The 18,179-nt window shown below is 42.5% G+C and overlaps 1 protein-coding gene across 1 annotated transcript; it reads right to left on the bottom strand.

Annotated features, from left to right (window-relative positions):
• Positions 1-1,375: 1,375 nt before the first annotated feature.
• On the bottom strand, positions 1,376-14,227 carry NIPA1 (NIPA magnesium transporter 1). The gene is made up of 5 exons (XM_081197591.1): positions 13,706-14,227; positions 9,887-9,934; positions 4,894-4,984; positions 2,803-2,963; positions 1,376-1,980 (listed from the first exon to the last, which is right to left on the bottom strand). Exons 1-5 carry the CDS (start codon positions 13,860-13,862, stop codon positions 1,469-1,471), a joined length of 969 nt encoding a protein of 322 aa, XP_081053717.1. The 5' UTR covers positions 13,863-14,227; the 3' UTR covers positions 1,376-1,468.
• Between the last annotated feature and the right edge of the window lie 3,952 nt (positions 14,228-18,179).

Here is an 18,179-nt window from a genome sequence, read left to right as displayed (position 1 = left end):
ATATTAATTACTAATATATATGCAAATACCCTGAAGCTGTTAAAATGAAATCTGAAGGTGCATATAGCAAAGTAAATTCTTAATATCTGACTCAAGTATACCAAAGTAGCTGGCCGTTTTGCTAAAATGAGAGAGTTGTGTGTCTCAAGCAAATCTGAACTGTTTTCCAGCGATATCCAGGCTCTGCCTTGTGGACGACTGAAGAGTTACTTAGGCTAATGGCCTAACCTTTCCATGACTGGAATTGAACATTTTTCTTTCCTCTTACAGAATCACTTAACCACAACCTTCCTTTTGCCCTCAAAAGTGCCAGTTCAAAACCTGACTTCAAAACCTGTGTTATGAAGTAGTTTACTTGGTTAAAAAAAAACCTAGAAGGCTGAGAATGGGCAATTTTAGAACACCTCTCTTCAGAACTCACACACAACAGGAGGTGCATGGAAGTTACCACAAAGTCACCTCAGCTATAAATTCAGACTAGTATATATGAAATTGTGCTGCCATTTCTGACCACTTTGCATGTTTGTAAGCAACGAAGACTGCCAAATGATAGGGGAAACTGAACTGCCCCATGGAGTTTTTCAAGACACACCTTCATTCAAATTATGTGGTCTTTTTTTAGAATGCAAAAGGCACTGAAGTACTTTCCAACTATTTACAAATGACCAACCAAAAAAAAAAGTAGAAAAGTGGTTACAATCTGCCATGATCCTCACATTCTTGTCTGTTGATTATTAAAAGCTCCTGAATTCATGTAATGTGTTAATGCACTTCAAATGCTTACTGTGAACAAAAAGGCGTATCTGTAAACTGACTGCTGTATTTACTTAAGTGTGAGCTACTATGTCCTGGTAAGAAAATATTTTGAGAGACAAATACACTGCTCTGTATCTTGGACTTAATTATGAGCTCTTCAGCGCCGTTCCAGATTACAGAGAAAGTCAGTGAAGGAAGGAAATTTACCAGTGTACAGATTCTGAAACATGGATTTAAAGAACCCTCAAATAAAGCTGTGAGGAAAAATGAATTTTGTGACCTAACGAAAGAGATATTTTTTGGGGGGGGAATCCAATCTAAATTTCTGAAGTGTATCTACATTTTTCAAAGGGACAGCTTATTATTCATTACATCTGCCCAATGGAGCGCAGAAGCTGGATTTAATATATTCACAACCATGTTTCAGGAAGACATTTTGAAAACTTCCAGAACACTTCCACCTTCACTGTATACATCACCTTTCTAGGGTGAAGAAATACATCAGCTTTTGCACTGATGCAGTTCTTTCCCGCCTGCTGTGAGGGGTGTAAGAGTATTCCATTTTAATACTATTTAGATAGTTGAAGCATGGTAACAGTTAGTTCTAGAGAAACTGGGCTTAGAAATCAAAGTCTCTGTCATTCCCATAGCCTAGAAGTGGAAAGGCTTCTATTATTTTCTGGGTCATCCAGTCCCTTTTGATATCATGGTATTAATCAGTCTTCGTATTGGGCTTATTTAAATCCCCAATACTGAAATTGAACTCCTTGAAGACTTGTATGAGAACAATTCCAATAGATACAGTGGTGAATCCACAAGCCATCCCCAAGAAATCCACCACTCCAACATTACTCCACTCTCTGAAAAGGATGGCTGAGGCTAGCAAGACCAGAGTGGTGAACACTACATAGTAGATGGCACCAAACACCGAGGAGTCGAAGCATTCCAGAGCCTTGTTGATGTACCTGAACTGAATTATGATGCTACATCCTAATACTGCCAGCAGGACCAAACAGAGGTACAGTGCTCTTTGGCTCGATGGGTTATTGTGAAAGATATCTTGAGCAGCTAGTCCAATGCCTTTTGTACTGGGCACTGTGAAGCTTCCTAGCAATGAGCAAATGCTGATGTAAACCATAATATTGGTGGGTCCGTGAGCAGGTGCAATCCAGAAGATAAGCAGGAGGAGCATGAGAAGGACGATGCAGAGGTAACCCACGAACACTGAAAAACAAAAAGACAGAATGGCAGCACGGTAAATTTCTAAATAAAGGCAATTTTACAAAGGACATTTTTTCATGTTTACAACATGCCTATGCCATATACTCGTAGTCAGAACAGAAAACTGGAATCGGCTTTGAAGGAATATAGAATATAGTGTATGTTTTCTTCTGCTCTGTCACCTATTTCTTGGGTTAAAAGCTTATATTAAGAGTATATAAAACAGATCAAATTTCCCAAAAGGAATATATCCCAAGGTACGTCTACCTAAAATAATTGCCTATTACTTTAATGCACAGCCTTCTAATAAAAAAACCACTGCTTTGTTTTTTAAAAACGAATACATTGATAGCTGCTACAGTCTTGTGTAATTAGGTTGGTTAAATTCCACTGACTTCAATTCTGCAGGGCTGCAGCTAATTTCTCCTTTAATAATGCACTGAAGCATACCAAGAACTTAAGCAGATAAACAGTTCCTATCAAAAAAAAGCAAATTGGCTTGTCTTATTATGCTTCCTGTGTTTTCCTGCAGTCACAGCCACAAATGTTCTCTTACCAAGAAACAAGAAACAACTAGCTGAATTCAATGCAACTTGCTTCTGAGTAAACATTTTTAGGACTGTGGAGCAATTCAACTGCAGTCATTACATTACATTAAGATACAACATCTTTTTCGCAATGCAAAACTGCTTGGCAACAAGTGCAAATGAGGCAATACCTGATGTTGGACCAACTTACACTGTGTTTTTTTGTTCTGTGAAACTGACACAGTTACCGAGACTCAAGACTGAGTTGGCAATGTGATTATCCCAAGGAATTAAATACCTGGATTTGTGAGCTTCTCTTCAAGCTCGGCCTGTGTGGTGACACTTTCAGACTTCGGAGAATGGATTATGAGAACAACAGAACCTGCACAGCTCAGCAGACAACCCAGCTTGCCAAGAATGTTGAGTTTTTCTTTCAGTAAGTAGGAAGCTAAAATTGATCTTTCAAAGAAGAGAACCAAAGAAAGAGAACATTTTATTCAAACTTTCAATACTGTTAATTTAATTCTAAGGTAAGTCATTACCCTTTATCCTCCACCTTTTTTGGCAAGGCCAGAAGGAATTGCTTGTTCAAAGTGGTTTATCTGTCTCTGAATGTGGAGATAAGGGATCAGTTTTAACATTTGACCTTGGTCTGGCAGGTGGGAGGACAAAATGGGAAGAAGACACTTCCCTGTCACACTGAGTCTTCCCTGGAAAATGCATGTAGGGTGTGGATATCTCCTTCACTCAGTTCCAGAGGGTAAACCATTATTTATTTTTTAAAAAGGAAAACAATAAGACTCTCAAGCAGATGAATAACCCAAATAACGTATATTGAATCAACCGATATCACCTTTTGCCAAACCCACTAAAAATATTTGGCAGCACTCAATTATTTATGTTGACAATTTATATACCATTTAATTACAATCGGCTCTAAGTGGAGTACAGAAGCTCAACAGAGTAAAACTAAAAAATTAGTCAAAACCATAAAATCAGAATTCAGTTAAAATGGAATAAAAATGTCCTTAGTAGGCATCAGATATTCGACACGGAGGGGGATCTTTTGATCTCAGCTGAAAGGGCGTTCCATAAAAATTGGCACACAGTACTAACCACAGCTCCTGGTGGATGTGAGCCATGCATCTAAGCCATATGGGGTCACTAACGAGGACTCCCCCAAATACCTCAGTGATCAGGCAAGGACATAAGAGATCAGCCCTGTCAATCTGTTTGGGCAATGTAACTTCTCATTTCTCTTTTCCCTTCTCCGTTTCACTGTGTGTCCCCGAAATCTGCTCTTCCTCAAAATCTGCTCTGGACAGTCCCTCAACCCTTGAGCAGATTTTTGAGGTGCATGGAGACTGTGGGGGGAGAGAAGAGAAAGGAGAAGCTTATCCTGTGAGTATATGTCTAGTCAGTGCTATTTTTCTGGAAAATTGGTCCTGGAGCTCACCTCCCTCTTAGAATGGCAATGGCATCCACCTGAGAGGTGCTGGAACTGAGTTCTGGCTGAAAAAAATGCCCTGTGTCTAGTCATTCTATGTTGGATCTTTGAGGATGGATAGAAGACGTGATCCAGATTAAAATCAGCACATTTGAGTCTCGTGGGTGGCGCCGTGGGTTAAACCACAGAGCCTAGGACTTGCCGATCAGAAGGTCGGCGGTTCGAATCCCTGCGATGGGGTGAGCTCCCATTGCTCGGTCCCTGCTCCTGCCAACCTAGCAGCTCAAAAGCACGTCAAAGTGCAAGTAGGTAAATAGGTACCGCTCCAGTGGGAAGGTAAACGGCGTTTCCGTGCACTGCTCTGGTTCGCCAGAAGCAGTTTAGTCATGCTGGCCACATGACCCGGAAGCTGTACGCCGGCTCCCTCAGCCCATAAAACGAGATGAGCACCGCAACCCCAGAGTTGGTCACAACTGGACCTAATGGTCAGGGGTCCCTTTACCTTTTTACTTTCAAAGGATCAGATGAAAGTATGTGCTGAACTCTCACTTATTGAAATCAATGCCATTTTAAAAAGTGATTATGTTTGGCAAGATTGTGCCCCATGTGTTTCATTTTCTTTGGGAAAGTCTGGAGAGTTAAAACAGGACTGAAGACCAACAAGCTTCTTTCTTTACCCACTTGACCTGTGCCTGTTTGAGCAATGGAATTCTGCTTGCACAACAGGACTTCTGGTTTCTTTGGTTTTTTTACAGCTGAGTGGAGTTGTTATTCAAAACATCTGGAGGTTGGCAAAGCCTGAATTAGTAGGATAGACATGGCGCACCGTACTGAATTGCTGCCAATACCCGATTCATTGTCATTTCTTGCTGGTATTCAGATATGAACTTTATATACAGGCATTTATATCTGCATAAACTTCAAAATAAACAAAATCCTTACCCAAATGGAACCCCAAGCGCTCCAAGAGGAGTCACCAGAACAGTAGGAACTGCAGTGTAGGCTAAGAAATTCCCGATTTGGCCAAGGGCCACTGTGGAAAAGAAATGCAAATGTGTCATTGGCAAAACAAAACAGGCTGCTGCTTACGTCAGAATACTGATCAATGATAATGTTACACTTTACTGTTCTGCCTTTTGGGAAACATTGACTCATGCTGCAATCCTATATCCGTTTACATGAAAGTAAGCTTCATTGAACTCAGCGGGACTAACTTCTGAGTATACATGTATAGGATTATGCTGCTGAGTAAAAATCTGAATTTTCCAGCTATTCACTTAAAAAAACCTACAGATCTTAACATTCTGAAACTTAGTATGGAGTAGTTGCTAACAATGATAATGAAAATAATATACTGCCCATCTGAATGGGTTGCTCTAGCCACTCTGGGCATCTCCCAACAAAATATTAAAAACACAATAAAACATTGTGTGTTTAAAAACTTCCCTGAACAGGGCTGCCTTAGAGCATCAGACTAGGAAAACCCATGTCTCTATCATCACAAAGCAATGAAACTCACTGGATGCCCTCAGACCAGTCAATCTCTTTCAGCCTCTCCAACCTGAAATGTATGCTGCCTTTCTTTGGAGGAATGGTGAGATGTAATTGAAACAAATAAACACATACATTTGCAATAAGAATAACTACCAGTTGGCAAAAATAATCACAGCCCAGTCATGCTTCAGAAATTCAGATCCAGTATGGGAGGACTTTTAATTAACAAGCAAAGGAACATGAACATGCTAGCTACATTTTATATTAAGTAACTATTCTGAAGGCAGTTTTTTAAAATGACTGATGTTTTAATGTATTTTAAATCTCTTGTTGGAAGCTGCCCAGAGTGGCTGGGGAAACCCAGTCAGATAGGTGGGGTATAAGTAAATAATAATAGTAATAATAATAATAATAATAATAATAATAATAATAATAATAATAATTAATTACTACCTTACTATAATTTAGCCGTAGGGAAGTTAAGGATGCACTGGGGCCAATTCCCCCATCAAAAAAACTCAACTTTCGGAAGCACACAGCTAAATGTTAAGGCGCTTCCGTACGTGGGCTTAGGCTAGGACATTTGAAACATGAGGCAAAATTGGGGCATGTTCTTAATTAAGGCAAGTGTATATACAGGAGAAACAGAAGAATGTAAACAGGTAGACAAAAAGAATGCCAAGAAAATAACCAGATGTTAGGATGCTAGGAATCTACTATAATAACTCCAATGTTTAGGCTACAGAAAAGGACACAACATCTGCATAGCTTGCATACCAAGACTACTTAGTCTGTTCTTGTGCATTTTTCCATGTCTAAAGAGAAAACATATCTTTGTCTCACACCATATGGGCATGTTCTAGGTTCCCACAGAAGCGCACAGTAATGGAAGAGTGAAGGAGACATGGTGAGGAAGGCACACTTTGACACAAAAGGAAGATCTCCATGAGAGGCTGGGTCTTATGACAACGGCAACATAACCCATGTGCTCAGCAAAACATATCAACCACATTTCATATTTATGTGTGAGGATATGCCTGCAGACAGTCTGGTCTCCCAGTAAGCTCTTATATGTATATTATTATGTATATATGAATAAAGACCCATATACTCCACCCTGATCTGTTGGGGGGGGGGGGAAGTGTTGGCCTAGTGTTTTCTATGTCAAGTTGATTTTAGGTACAGAGAGAATGGTTGCAGGAGCAGAATGAAAGAGAATGAAAGTGGGAGCAGTCCGGTATTTCTCTGTACCTAAATCATCTCACTTCTGACATCACCAGATCTAAAAAAAAAATGAGGTCTGCTGAACCTTCATTGACCAGTGACCGGATTAAATATTCACAAGCTGAGGCCTGACTTACAGGTGTGGTATTGCAAGGAAGTAAGGTGAGGTGGTAGCTTCAGGCAATGGGTTTTAGGAACCATTAGAGATTACAGGTTGTTTATGTATTCCTTGCTGCCATGCATTTTTTTAAAATTATAAAATAGGCTCATGAAAAGTCTGCCTGAGGGAAGAGGCAGTGGCAGCAGATGCCTCCAAGTAAGGTTCAACGTGTACACTTCATGCAGGTCGCTAGACACACTGTGGTGTTTCTCTGGGGTAGGCTTACACAGCTTGTGGATGAGTAAGCCGAAAGCTGTTCATCGGTCATGAAACATCTGTGGACTTCCAGATGCTGAAAAAAAAACCCATACCCCTGTTTTTGCAGTCATGAGTTGTCAGAAAAACACAGGGTAATTGAGCTCCTGGTAGGTTGACTGATGTGTCTGGTGAGCTGTTTTCACCCTGGTTGCAGGCTTTCCCTGGAGCTAACACCATAGGGTCAGCAAACTTTTTCAGCAGGGGGCTGGTCCACTGTCCCTCAGACCTTGTTGGGGGCCAGACTATTTTTTTTGGGGGGGGAATGAACAAATTCCTATGCCCCACAAATAACCTAGAGGTGCATTTTAAATAAAAGGACACATTCTACTCATGTAAAAACACACTGATTCCTGGATCATCCGTAGGCCGGATTTAGAAGGCGACTGGGCTGGAAGTGTAAGAGTGTCGGGGGGGGGGGAGAGATGCAAATGCTTGGTGGTATCTTAGAAACAATGCCTGTTAGATAAACAATTCTGGACAATTCTGGACCATTCTGTAGAAGGGACTTCCTTCTCAACCTCTTCTCAGGAGTGGAAACAGGTCTGGAAAGCAGGAATCTGACTATAGTTATCAAGGGAGATAGCCTTCTAGGAGAGTGCAACATCTCCCCTCTTACTGGCAACTCATGTCTAAGAAGCCTTGAATTCCCTTTGTAGACACTCTTCTTGTCTCCCGACAACAAAAACTGGCTGATGTTCTCTAGGGGCTGGAAACTGCAATGCCAAGTCTCTTTCCGAAAAGTGGCAATGGCAAAATCAAAACCTTCTAAAGAAAAAAAAATTGGTGATGAGTCTGCAAGGTGTGTCCCTATGGAAAACCACTGAGGTGGAATAATTCAAAACGTATTATCTAATCCTAACATTAGCAGTCAACTATGCCAATCATTTTCTAGCCTGACTGACTATGAATGTCACTTATATAAGGTATTCGTGTTTCTAACCGTTATCAGCGTCCCACCTTAATTCTCAGGGCTTGCTTCTCCTTCATATCTCATGCCCAAAGGCTGACTCACACAAATGCTTCTGAAGTTTCTTTCTTTAATAGCAGGTGCACCAATTTTTCGGGGGGGGGGGAGAGCAGCTGAAAGGGGTTTGTGTGAATCAGTTCTAACAGCAAGGCTTACTATTGTTGCTGAACTTTGTATTTACTGGCACTGTAGTGTTGCAATGGAATGAGCCAGTATTGTTCTTCAACTAATGTAATAATGATAGTAGTAATAATTAACCAGAAATCCTATAGCAGATATTTGAACACACCAACCTCTGGTTTGTTGGATTGTTTGTTTTTGCCTGGCCGTGTTTGCCCTGACAAACTTGGTGGAGAAATCAGTTATGTTAAACTAGAGGGTATGAATTGTGAGGCAGTGTGGTGTAGTGGTTAGGATGTTGGACTAGAACCTAGGAGACCAGGGTTCAAATCCCCACTGGGTGACCCTGGGTCAGTCCCCGTGTCTCTGCTTACCTGACCTCATCATTCTACAGACCTTGGGGCAGCCACCCTCTCTCAGTCTAACCTACTTCACAGTGCTTTGTGAGAATACAATGAAGGTGGAGAATCATGTGTGCCACCTAGAGGTGACTGGAGGAAAGACAAGCTATTAAACGTAGTGAATATGTAAATAAATAAATTTCTCATGTGTGACACGATTCACTTTCAGCTACCTCAAACTGAGTTGTTGATGATTTTCTGCTGACAGAGGACAGCACTAAGCAGATTTTTTTTATCTCTAAAACCGCAGAAGTGGCCTCAACAGTCCTGGATAACTGCTCTATATTTGGCAAAATATTATTATTACCTTATTAATATAGAAGGTGACGATGATTAAAATTTGAGCATTCTAATAAAGGTCAGAGGGGTTAACCTTTTCAGTTACGCTACAAACAACAGAAGCTTTTAAAAATGCGAAATCTTTGATGCTTAAAAGACTCCCTGTGGGGTAACGTAATAGGATTCATTTAAAAAAAGAAATAATCAAAAATGTGCAACAAGCTAATCAAAGTGCCCATTTATAAGACGTGTTACTCAAAACCTTCAAGTAAGGAGCAAATAGTAACAGAATAGGAGGGGAAAGAACACCAATCTAGCTACGAGTTCCATGCTTTTGTATTTAGCACAAATACAGCACCTTTAAAACAAGACAAGATACAAGTAGGTTAAGTTCACTCTTTTACAGAACACTCTCAGCACTGCAGAGAGGGACCACAGGAATCGGTGGAAGGTCTGCTGTGCCAGCAGAATGCAACATAAGGCACCTGCATGGCAGATAACACCAGCAGAACTCTCCAGATACACTGGACTAAGAATGTACAGGGTGATATGGTATCTATTCCACCAGCATTGGTTGCCGGTCCATTTCTGGATCCAATTCAAGGCGCTCACGATAGTGTTTAAAGCCCGAAATGACTCAGGCCCCAAACATCTGAAAAACCACCTCCTTCCCTACAGACCCTCTTGGGTCTTAAGATCAGCAGAGAGGACCCTCTTGTAGTTCCCCTGCCCTCAGAAGCTCAAAGTGGGGCTGGGAGAAGGAGTAATTTGTAGAAGCCCATATGCTGTGGAACTAGCTCCCCACAGAGGGGTATCCTTATACTGTTTTCAGAGAATGCTGAAAGATGTGCTTCTTTAGCCTTTGAGATATGTGATGTCTATTCTTAAAATTATTTTTAGTGTTGTATTTTAAATTGTTGTAACCTTTCCTGGGACCTTAGGCTGAAGGGTGGGTAACAAATTAACCACCACAACAACACCTTTCCCCGGCTCTAGTGCATAAGAATAGGATTTATTAGTTAGTATACTTACTTGCAATGGTGCCTGACCACCAGACTATGTCTGTTAAATATGAAGTTCCTAGAGAAGAATCAGAAAACAGAACATCAACAATACTGAAAACCTTATCTGTATACAGTGGTACCTCAGGTTAAGTACTTAATTTGTTCTGGTGGTCTGTTCTTAACCTGAAACTGTTCTTAACCTGAAGCACCACTTTAGCTAATGGAGCCTCCCACTGCCACTGCCGCCGCATGATTTCTGTTCTCATCCTGAAGCAAAGTTCTTAACCCAAGGTACTATTTCTGGGTTAGCAGAGTCTGCAACCTGAAGCGTATGTAACCTGAAGCGTATGTAACCCGAGGTACCACTGTACACTCTACAAATCACAAAATGCTGCCCTTTCTCCACATCAGGCCTGTGTCAAATCAAATAACTGGCCCTACTAGAACTTGGTGTATAAAAATGCAAAACATTATTATTCTAACAAGCCTACACACATCTACTCAGAAGTATGTCCTTTTACAGTATGTGGGGGTTGCTCCCAGGTATATGGGTATATGATTGCAGCCCAGCCCTGGTCACTTGTAGGGAAAAGAAGCAACCCTGCGCTTCTAGTGTCATTCTCAGTGTTGTGACTATTAAATACAAGTATGTTCACTCTGCATCGTTTTGTAAAACAAAGGAAGAGATTTTGGAAAATAGCCTTTTTGTGACAATGTCAACCCACATCACAAAGGATGGTTTTCTCTTTTATTTAAAGGCAGTTTAAGAAAAGGGTGTATTTGAGGTCTTCAAGGGGGGAGGGGAATAGGATAGATAAGTTTTGTCCCAGCCTCAGATGAAACATATGAACCAGCAAACTTGTTTTTAAGGTTTTGAACAGAGCAGGAAGTGACCTTCTGTAAACATGAAAGTAGAAACATAACTTTTCTCCCAGCAGTCTTTGAGCAGCATTTGAGCAAAGGATGTGTGTGTGTGGGGGGGTACATTACATTATACAACATTCAAAGTGGAAAACCACACCGAAATGAAAGGCTATCTCTTCATGGAAAAGCTGGCCCTATTATATCAGTGTCCAATTCTAAAAACAAAATCCAGACAAACATCTGAACAGGTCATGTGCTTATTTTAGGATCCTCTCATTCAGAAGAGTGGCAGGAGCTACCAACTGGATCTTCAGAAAAACCAGACCTTTCATCTGATTCTCGTTTCAACTACATTTACAAGAAAGTCTAATAACACAAGTTAAGGATTGCAGGAAATGAAAACTAGACATGTTATATCATACTGTCAGCTGATAGTCCTGCAGTTAAAGTAATCTGCTATATTTCAGGACACTCTGAGCTTAATATTATCAGGAACAATATGTTCTTAAAGCAGTGATCAGAAATAGTTTTATGAGGCACACCCAATATTTGGGGAGGAAATTCTAGCTACTCAAGTACTAAAAAAACCTCCTACACCCCAGTTGTTAAAAGAAGGGGTAGTGCAAGCAACCTACAATTATTATGCTGCGGTCTGTTTGTAACAAGATGGGCAAAACTGTGGCCCTCTGGGTATGCCTACAAACTTCTGAACACTGACCATGCCGGCTATAGCCAATGGAAGTTTGAGTCCAGCAATATCTGGAGGCTAACAGATTCCTCACCTCTGATTTATCAACTTAACAGACCAATCCTACGCAGAGTTGAACATGTCTAAACCCATCCCCAAAAAACAACAACCCCAAACTAGCAGACTTAAGTCCATTTAGTTCCACATGATATTTGGGCCGCTTGGCTGCAATTCTGTGCACTTGGGAGAATCACCTTCCTGAGGCAGGACAAGGCCAATACATTTGGCAGCCTCACATCAACTCCCACTGTGCCCCAATTCTGGCAACCATGTGTGCATGTAGATATATACACTACTTTGGTTCAATCTACTGGTAAATATTATTATTAATGTGGTCTCCGACACCCACCAATGTTTAATGTTGCTTAAGTCAGTGAAATGAAACAAAGTGAATTTTAGTACTTTTTGCCACCTTAGGTTTAATCACATAAAGAACTCGGGTAAGATTCCACTCCCTGCCAATCTTTCAGTCGCTAACATGCTATTAACATAAAAAGAGAGCAATATTGTTTTTAAACTGGACATATTATACATGATCGTTTGAAACATGTGAGTTACTTTGTCTAATTTGTTCTGTGAGCCGCCAGTCATCCTGGTAATTCTTCTTTCTGCCCTTGCGCTAAAGTTATTCATCACAAACACCCAAATAAACTTTATATAACAGATGACAAGCTGCCGCCAGTCAGGAAACCAGGGAAATTTCCTATGTTGTCTTACAGCAAGGTCTTGTTTAGGTAGCAGAATCGGATGGTTTTGTAACAGGTCCGGGGGCAGACTGAGGGCAACAATGCCCATTCAGGCCTAGTTTCTGGAATGGAACAGCTTACATATTAGAAATGCCATGTGCCAGTATCATCCTCCTGCCTGTGTCTGATTTGAGGATATTGTTTCTGCTCACCTCAGGTGCTCCCACGAGAAAATACAGCAACCACTGGATCTAAGTTACACAAAAACTGCATGCTAATTGCAAAGAGTTGTGCTCTTCAAGTCTGGTCTGAGGAGTTTTATGCTCATTATACTTGTAGTAGAACTAATTATCACGGCAACAATCCAACGAATGAAGCAACTAGTTACATTCTCCCACGGAGGGGTGTGTGTGTGTGCCCGTTTTTCAAACTATGGCAGCCTGTACATGCCACATGGAAAAACACTCTTAAAATGGAAGGGATGTTCAAAAGCAGTTTTGAATATACTATATGGTCCTGTGGGGTGTGTGTGGGTGTGTGTGTGTGTGTGTGTGAGAGAGAGAGAGAGAGAGAGAGAGAGAGAGAGATCCCACTGGAAATTCTAAAAGTTCTTCTCTGAATACCAACCCCTGAGACACCTGTGGATTTTCTTCAGCATCCATACATTGCATTCATGATCATTCAAATTGTTTGCAAGTCCAGTGGGGGAGATCAGTCCTCCCCCACCCCCCTTTGTAAAATAGGAAAAAATAGGAAATCATAAACACTTAATGCCTAAGCAAGTTGCAAGACCTCAGGGTTACAACTTCCTCCCCACCACTCCTGACATTTAGCTTCTTTACTAAACATTGTCACTTTCTGGAGGATAAAGCTTTTAAACTCCTCTGTGGAGTAAATCCCCTGGATCCATAGCTCACAGAGTTTAAAAAACAAAAATAAAACTTTCAAACGGCGACACTGACAACACAGCAGTTTCCTTTTGGAAGAGAAGCCTAATTTGGACTCAAAGGGTCGCCCCAGCCCACGGGGAGGAGTTGCAAAGACTGTAGCTGGAGGGGCTGGGCAGCCGACGGGGTTAAATTCAGGCACTGCCTGCAGCGGCCATGAACCTGCCCACAGGCTCCAAAGATGCTCTTCTTCAAGTGCAGACAAGAAGCAGTGCTACTGCATTGGACAGAGATTTCTCTCCCCCTCCCCTCGGTCACATTCATGCCCACACACAGCCGCACCCCCTCCCTCCAACACCCAACTCCTAGGTGTGATGGAGCACAGGAATTAATGAACATGATGCCTATTACACGAGATAGGATCGGATAGCAGGGAAATCATGGAACCCCTGAATAGCAGTGGGGTGCTAGGCAGGAACACAGGGGCTGGCGAGGATGTGTTTTGAAGCATGGGGTGCGCCCCCCCCACCTCCACACTGGAGGGGAGGAGGTGGTCCTGGGAACAAATAATAACCGACCCACAACCGTGGTCCAGGAAGAGGGATCGGGGCGAAAAGGCCCGTAGGAGGTGTGTGTCCCCCCCAAAAATGCCCGCCCCCTACCTCGTCCTCTAGCGCGCACGATCCCTTTCTTTTGCAGCACAAACGTGGATCCATTCACCAGGCTAGAGACCACGGCCACACTGAGACCCAGCGACACCGCCGCGGGGCCTGGATTGGGCGAGCCCCCGTCCCCCGCCGCAGCGACCGTCATCCTCATGTCCGGGCGGCGGTGGTGGTGCCAACCCCGAGGAGGACGTCCAACGCCTCGCCGACCCGGCTCCTTCTCCGCGTTCCTGAAACCGGCGGCTGATCTCTCCGCGGGATCCGCCCTGAACTACGGAGCTCCTCCCCCAGTTGCTGCTGCTGCAACTGAGATCTCAGCGCCCTCTGGCACCAAAAGCCCCGCAGTCCAAATTTGAGCGGTTGTTGCTCCTGCCTGGCTCTGCCCCCCGGAGATGGACGGGAGGGGACCACGACGACGAAGAAGGTCCGTTTCCAGCATCAGCGCCCCCTCTGCAAGTTGCTGAGCGGCCCGGGCGCTGCACCATGACATCATGGCGTTGCACCATGACGTCATGCCCATGCGGGCTGGTGACGTCGATGGGGATCCGCAAGCGGAGATTCAGCCGCCTAGGAAGGGAGGTTGCCGCCGAGAAAGGGCGTTGCCGGCTGTTGCTCTTTTAGGAATGTGTACAGTATTTCTGTTTTTTTAGGTAGGCTCTGTTGAACTCCATGGGGTTGACCTGCAGAGGATTGCGCTGTTGGTGGTACAATTTGTTGAAAAGTTTGTGTTGTGGGTGTGTTCATGATTTAGCAGTCAGGCTTACTGAGGAACCAAGCCCCTAAACATTCAAATAGCCTTATTTTCAGCGGGAATTGTTTAGCAACTTCAGTGTGATGTATTGAGAGGGTTAAAAATAATAATTCACAGGCAGAAATACCTGACGCATTACTTTTTTATTTGCATTAAAAAAAACCAACCTTGGTAAAAACAAAACTTTCATTGACCAAGGGTTTGGGGTGGGAGGAGAGGGGTTCCCACGGGTCAACCAGCCATAAATCAGAAGACTATTCTTATAACATGCTCTACATATCTTAAGTAAGTGGGATTCCATTCAGCTACAAAGCTCATTGGGTGACTTTGGATCAGTTGCTGCCTCTTTGTCCCATCATTTTCGCTGAAACTAACCTAGTTACAAAGTGATCACTACCTGATAGCTTCCCTTGACTAGATTACCGGCTGTTGTGGCACACAACTTTTATAATGTCTGAACGACTTGATCTGTATTAAATTTGTCTCACAGTGTTTTCTTTTTATTACTGTACTTCTCGTGCTTTCTTCCAGTGATTAATGTAGGCACTTCTTTCCTGCAGCTTTCCCAATTTGTCAACATCCTTCTTGAATTAATGGTACTCACAAAATAAATACAATGATATACAGTAGTGGTTAGAATTTCAGACTAGAACCGAGGAGACCTGAGTTAAAATTCCCACTTAGCTGTCAAGTTAACTGTGTGCCTTTGGCCCAGTCACTGTCTCTCAGCCTTACCTGCCTCACATAGCTGCTGTGATGATGAAATAGGGAAGGGAAAGAGAACCATGTTTAACAGGAATGGGAATGTTGTTGGTTTCCTGATGTTGTCTGAATCCAGCTCCCACCAGCCTCAGCCCACATGGCCAATGGTCAAGAATTATGTGAGTTGAAGGGTACCAGGTTCCTCAGCACTGATGTATGTCAGCCTGCTTTCATTATTCAGATCTAGCAACACAACAGCAAGGGCAAATGCACATGGGCAAGCCTTTCAGATAACTTAGCAATCCCACCAAATATGCATTTGTTCCCTACAAAGTATGGTTGTATGATGCCGGTGCTGCCAAAAAGAAATGATTGCAGTGACGTTTTCTTCCATCAAGCAAATTAATTTGCCAAAAATAAATTAGAGGTCAGAGCACTGATCCCAACATTTGGCAACGGTAATGCATGCACCAGTCCAGAACATTTGGCTGATTTCCATCAGTTCTAGCCACTTAAACAGAACCATTTTGAAAAGTATGGAAAAGTTAGTTCCGTGGTGCAAACCAGAGCAAAGCCGGTTCCCACAATATTGCAGGTGGAAGTGTTTCTACTTGGTGGCTGTTTCCCACAGTAGCCCCTTCGGTTCTACCAGCATGCACAGATCAGCTTTCACCACAAAGTTAGCCTCCATTAGGCATTGCTAACAATGTTTGATGGTGTCAGTGGCATAGAAATGAATCACATTATAGAGATGGGTCCAGGATACATGAAAAGCTTGCTGTGAATAGCTGCTGTATTAAGAAATTTCAAGAGTCACCATACAGTGACCATATTATGAGAAGTGATTTTTGGAGCCCAATCTTACACAGGATTACTTAGAAGTAAGTCTCACCAATTTGTTGTTGTTGTTTAGTCATTTAGTCGTGTCCGACTCTTCGTGACCCCATGGACCAGAGCACTCCAGGCACTCCTGTCTTCCACTGCCTCCCGCAGTTTGGTCAAACTCATGCTAGTAGCTTCGAGAACACCGTCCAACCATCTCGTCCTCTGTTGTCCCCTTCTCCTTGTGCCCTCCATCTTTCCCAACATCAGGGTCTTTTCCAGGGAGTCTTCTCTTCTCATGAGGTGGCCAAAGTATTGGAGCCTCAGCTTCAGGATCTGTCCTTCCAGTGAGCACTCAGGGCTGATTTCCTTCAGAATGGATAAGTTTGATCTTCTTGCAGTTCATGGGACTCTCAAGAGTCTCCTCCAGCACCATAATTCAAAAGCATAAATTCTTCGGCGATCAGCCTTCTTTATGGTCCAGCTCTCACTTCCATACATCATTACTGGGAAAACCATAGCTTTAACTATACAGACCTCACCAATTTAAAATACATTAATTCCAAGTAAGTGTGTCTAAAATTGCAGGACTAGTTGAAATCAATAGGACTTTAGAACATTGTTAGGCTAAATCAATCAGTATTAACAGGAATAAGGCGCGTATTTTCTCTGCATTGTACCTTATGTGTTTCGCTTGTGCAATTATGGCAAGAAGAGCTAAGTTTTTGGCAATCCATCCAGGTGCTACTTTGGAGGCTGGAAAAGCAAAGTATTTTACTTTCTTAACTGCTCATTCTAGAAGATAGAGCTAATATCGCCTGCCTGGAAGGGGAAGTTAATTAAAATGTTGGCCAGATATCTACTTAGAAGATGCATTTGTATTGCTGCTTTCAGTCTGAAGAGGATTCTGAAATATGTTACATTAAGCACTGTGTCAACAGTGCCAGCCTGTTGGACGAACAAAACATTTGTCCTTGGCACTGGCTGGAGAAGCTATGCAGTCATCTCCTATTCCTCTCCATCTCCAATTGGTTCTTTCCCTGGGGACTTATCCAGTGCTTACATTGGGAGGGGAGTAGAAGTAGGATAGTTTAATTCCAAATTGTGCCAGACTCAGTCATATCCTCTGAAGTGGGATGACAGTTCACACAATCCTACTCCACTTTGAGCAGTGGATTTATTCTCAAGGACAATAATGATAGTACTGTTACACGCCACCCCAACCCCTGAGTGATGTGAGAATCTATGGGTCCAAGCACTTAGCCAGAGTTTGTGTTTCCTTTGGAAAGACGGCGGTATCTTTGTGATACATGGTTTATTTTCACATATATACAAGCTTACAGTGGAGGGTTTAAAATCATTACACTCCCAAGAGAGTCCCGTTTCTCCCACTGCTGCAGTCTCTGATTCGAACAGGCAGCCCACATTATGGTCCACCCCCTGCAATTGCTGCATTTAACAGACTGACACCTTTTTCACTAGATCGTGCCACAGCTACCTGAAACTTCCCCCTAACAAAAATTCTGGCATTTCTTACTATCTCAGAGCTCTGGGTGGGGCTTCATCCATCTGCTGGCTGGCAGAGAGTCTCTGTTGTGCTGATGGCCATTCTCCCTGTGTTTATTATTCTCTGCTAATGGTTCACCTCTCGAGCAATCTCCAGCTATTACGAGTTTGACTTCTAGTTTAACTCTTCAAGCATTGATTAAATTCTAACACTTAACGGAACGCAGTAACACAAACATCCTGTCTCCGTCACTTCCCACTCTGTGGAGTCAAAACATATACCGTCATGGAATAGACAAAAATCCCATGACTGCAATCATGGAGCAGGAATTCTAACATGAAGTAGCACTTTCGTTGGTCTGTCCTGAATCTTCTAACACTGCACTGAGGTTTCATAAGTAGAATGTGATCCTAGAAATAAAAGGGAAAGCAACAATGTAGAAAAACCCAATCTGAGTTTAAAAAGTAATTCTTGAAAGATGCAGAAACATCTATATAACTAACAAACCAGGAACCATAATTCTTCAGCAGTTGAAGAGTGGCAGTATCATCAAAAAGTTCTCAGTGCATCTCAGACTGGGAAGCCCATTAAAATGAATGGAAATTGCACAGCAGACAGCTTGGTGGATTGATCCCTCAGACTTTTATCATCATCAGTAAACAATCCAATACACAAATTGAGTCATTTTT

This window comes from Podarcis bocagei (genome assembly GCF_964188305.1).
Source record: "Podarcis bocagei genome assembly, chromosome: 6".
Lineage (NCBI taxonomy): Eukaryota > Metazoa > Chordata > Lepidosauria > Squamata > Lacertidae > Podarcis > Podarcis bocagei.
Note: the sequence above shows the minus strand (reverse complement) of the source record. Positions and strands in the feature narration are given on the sequence as shown.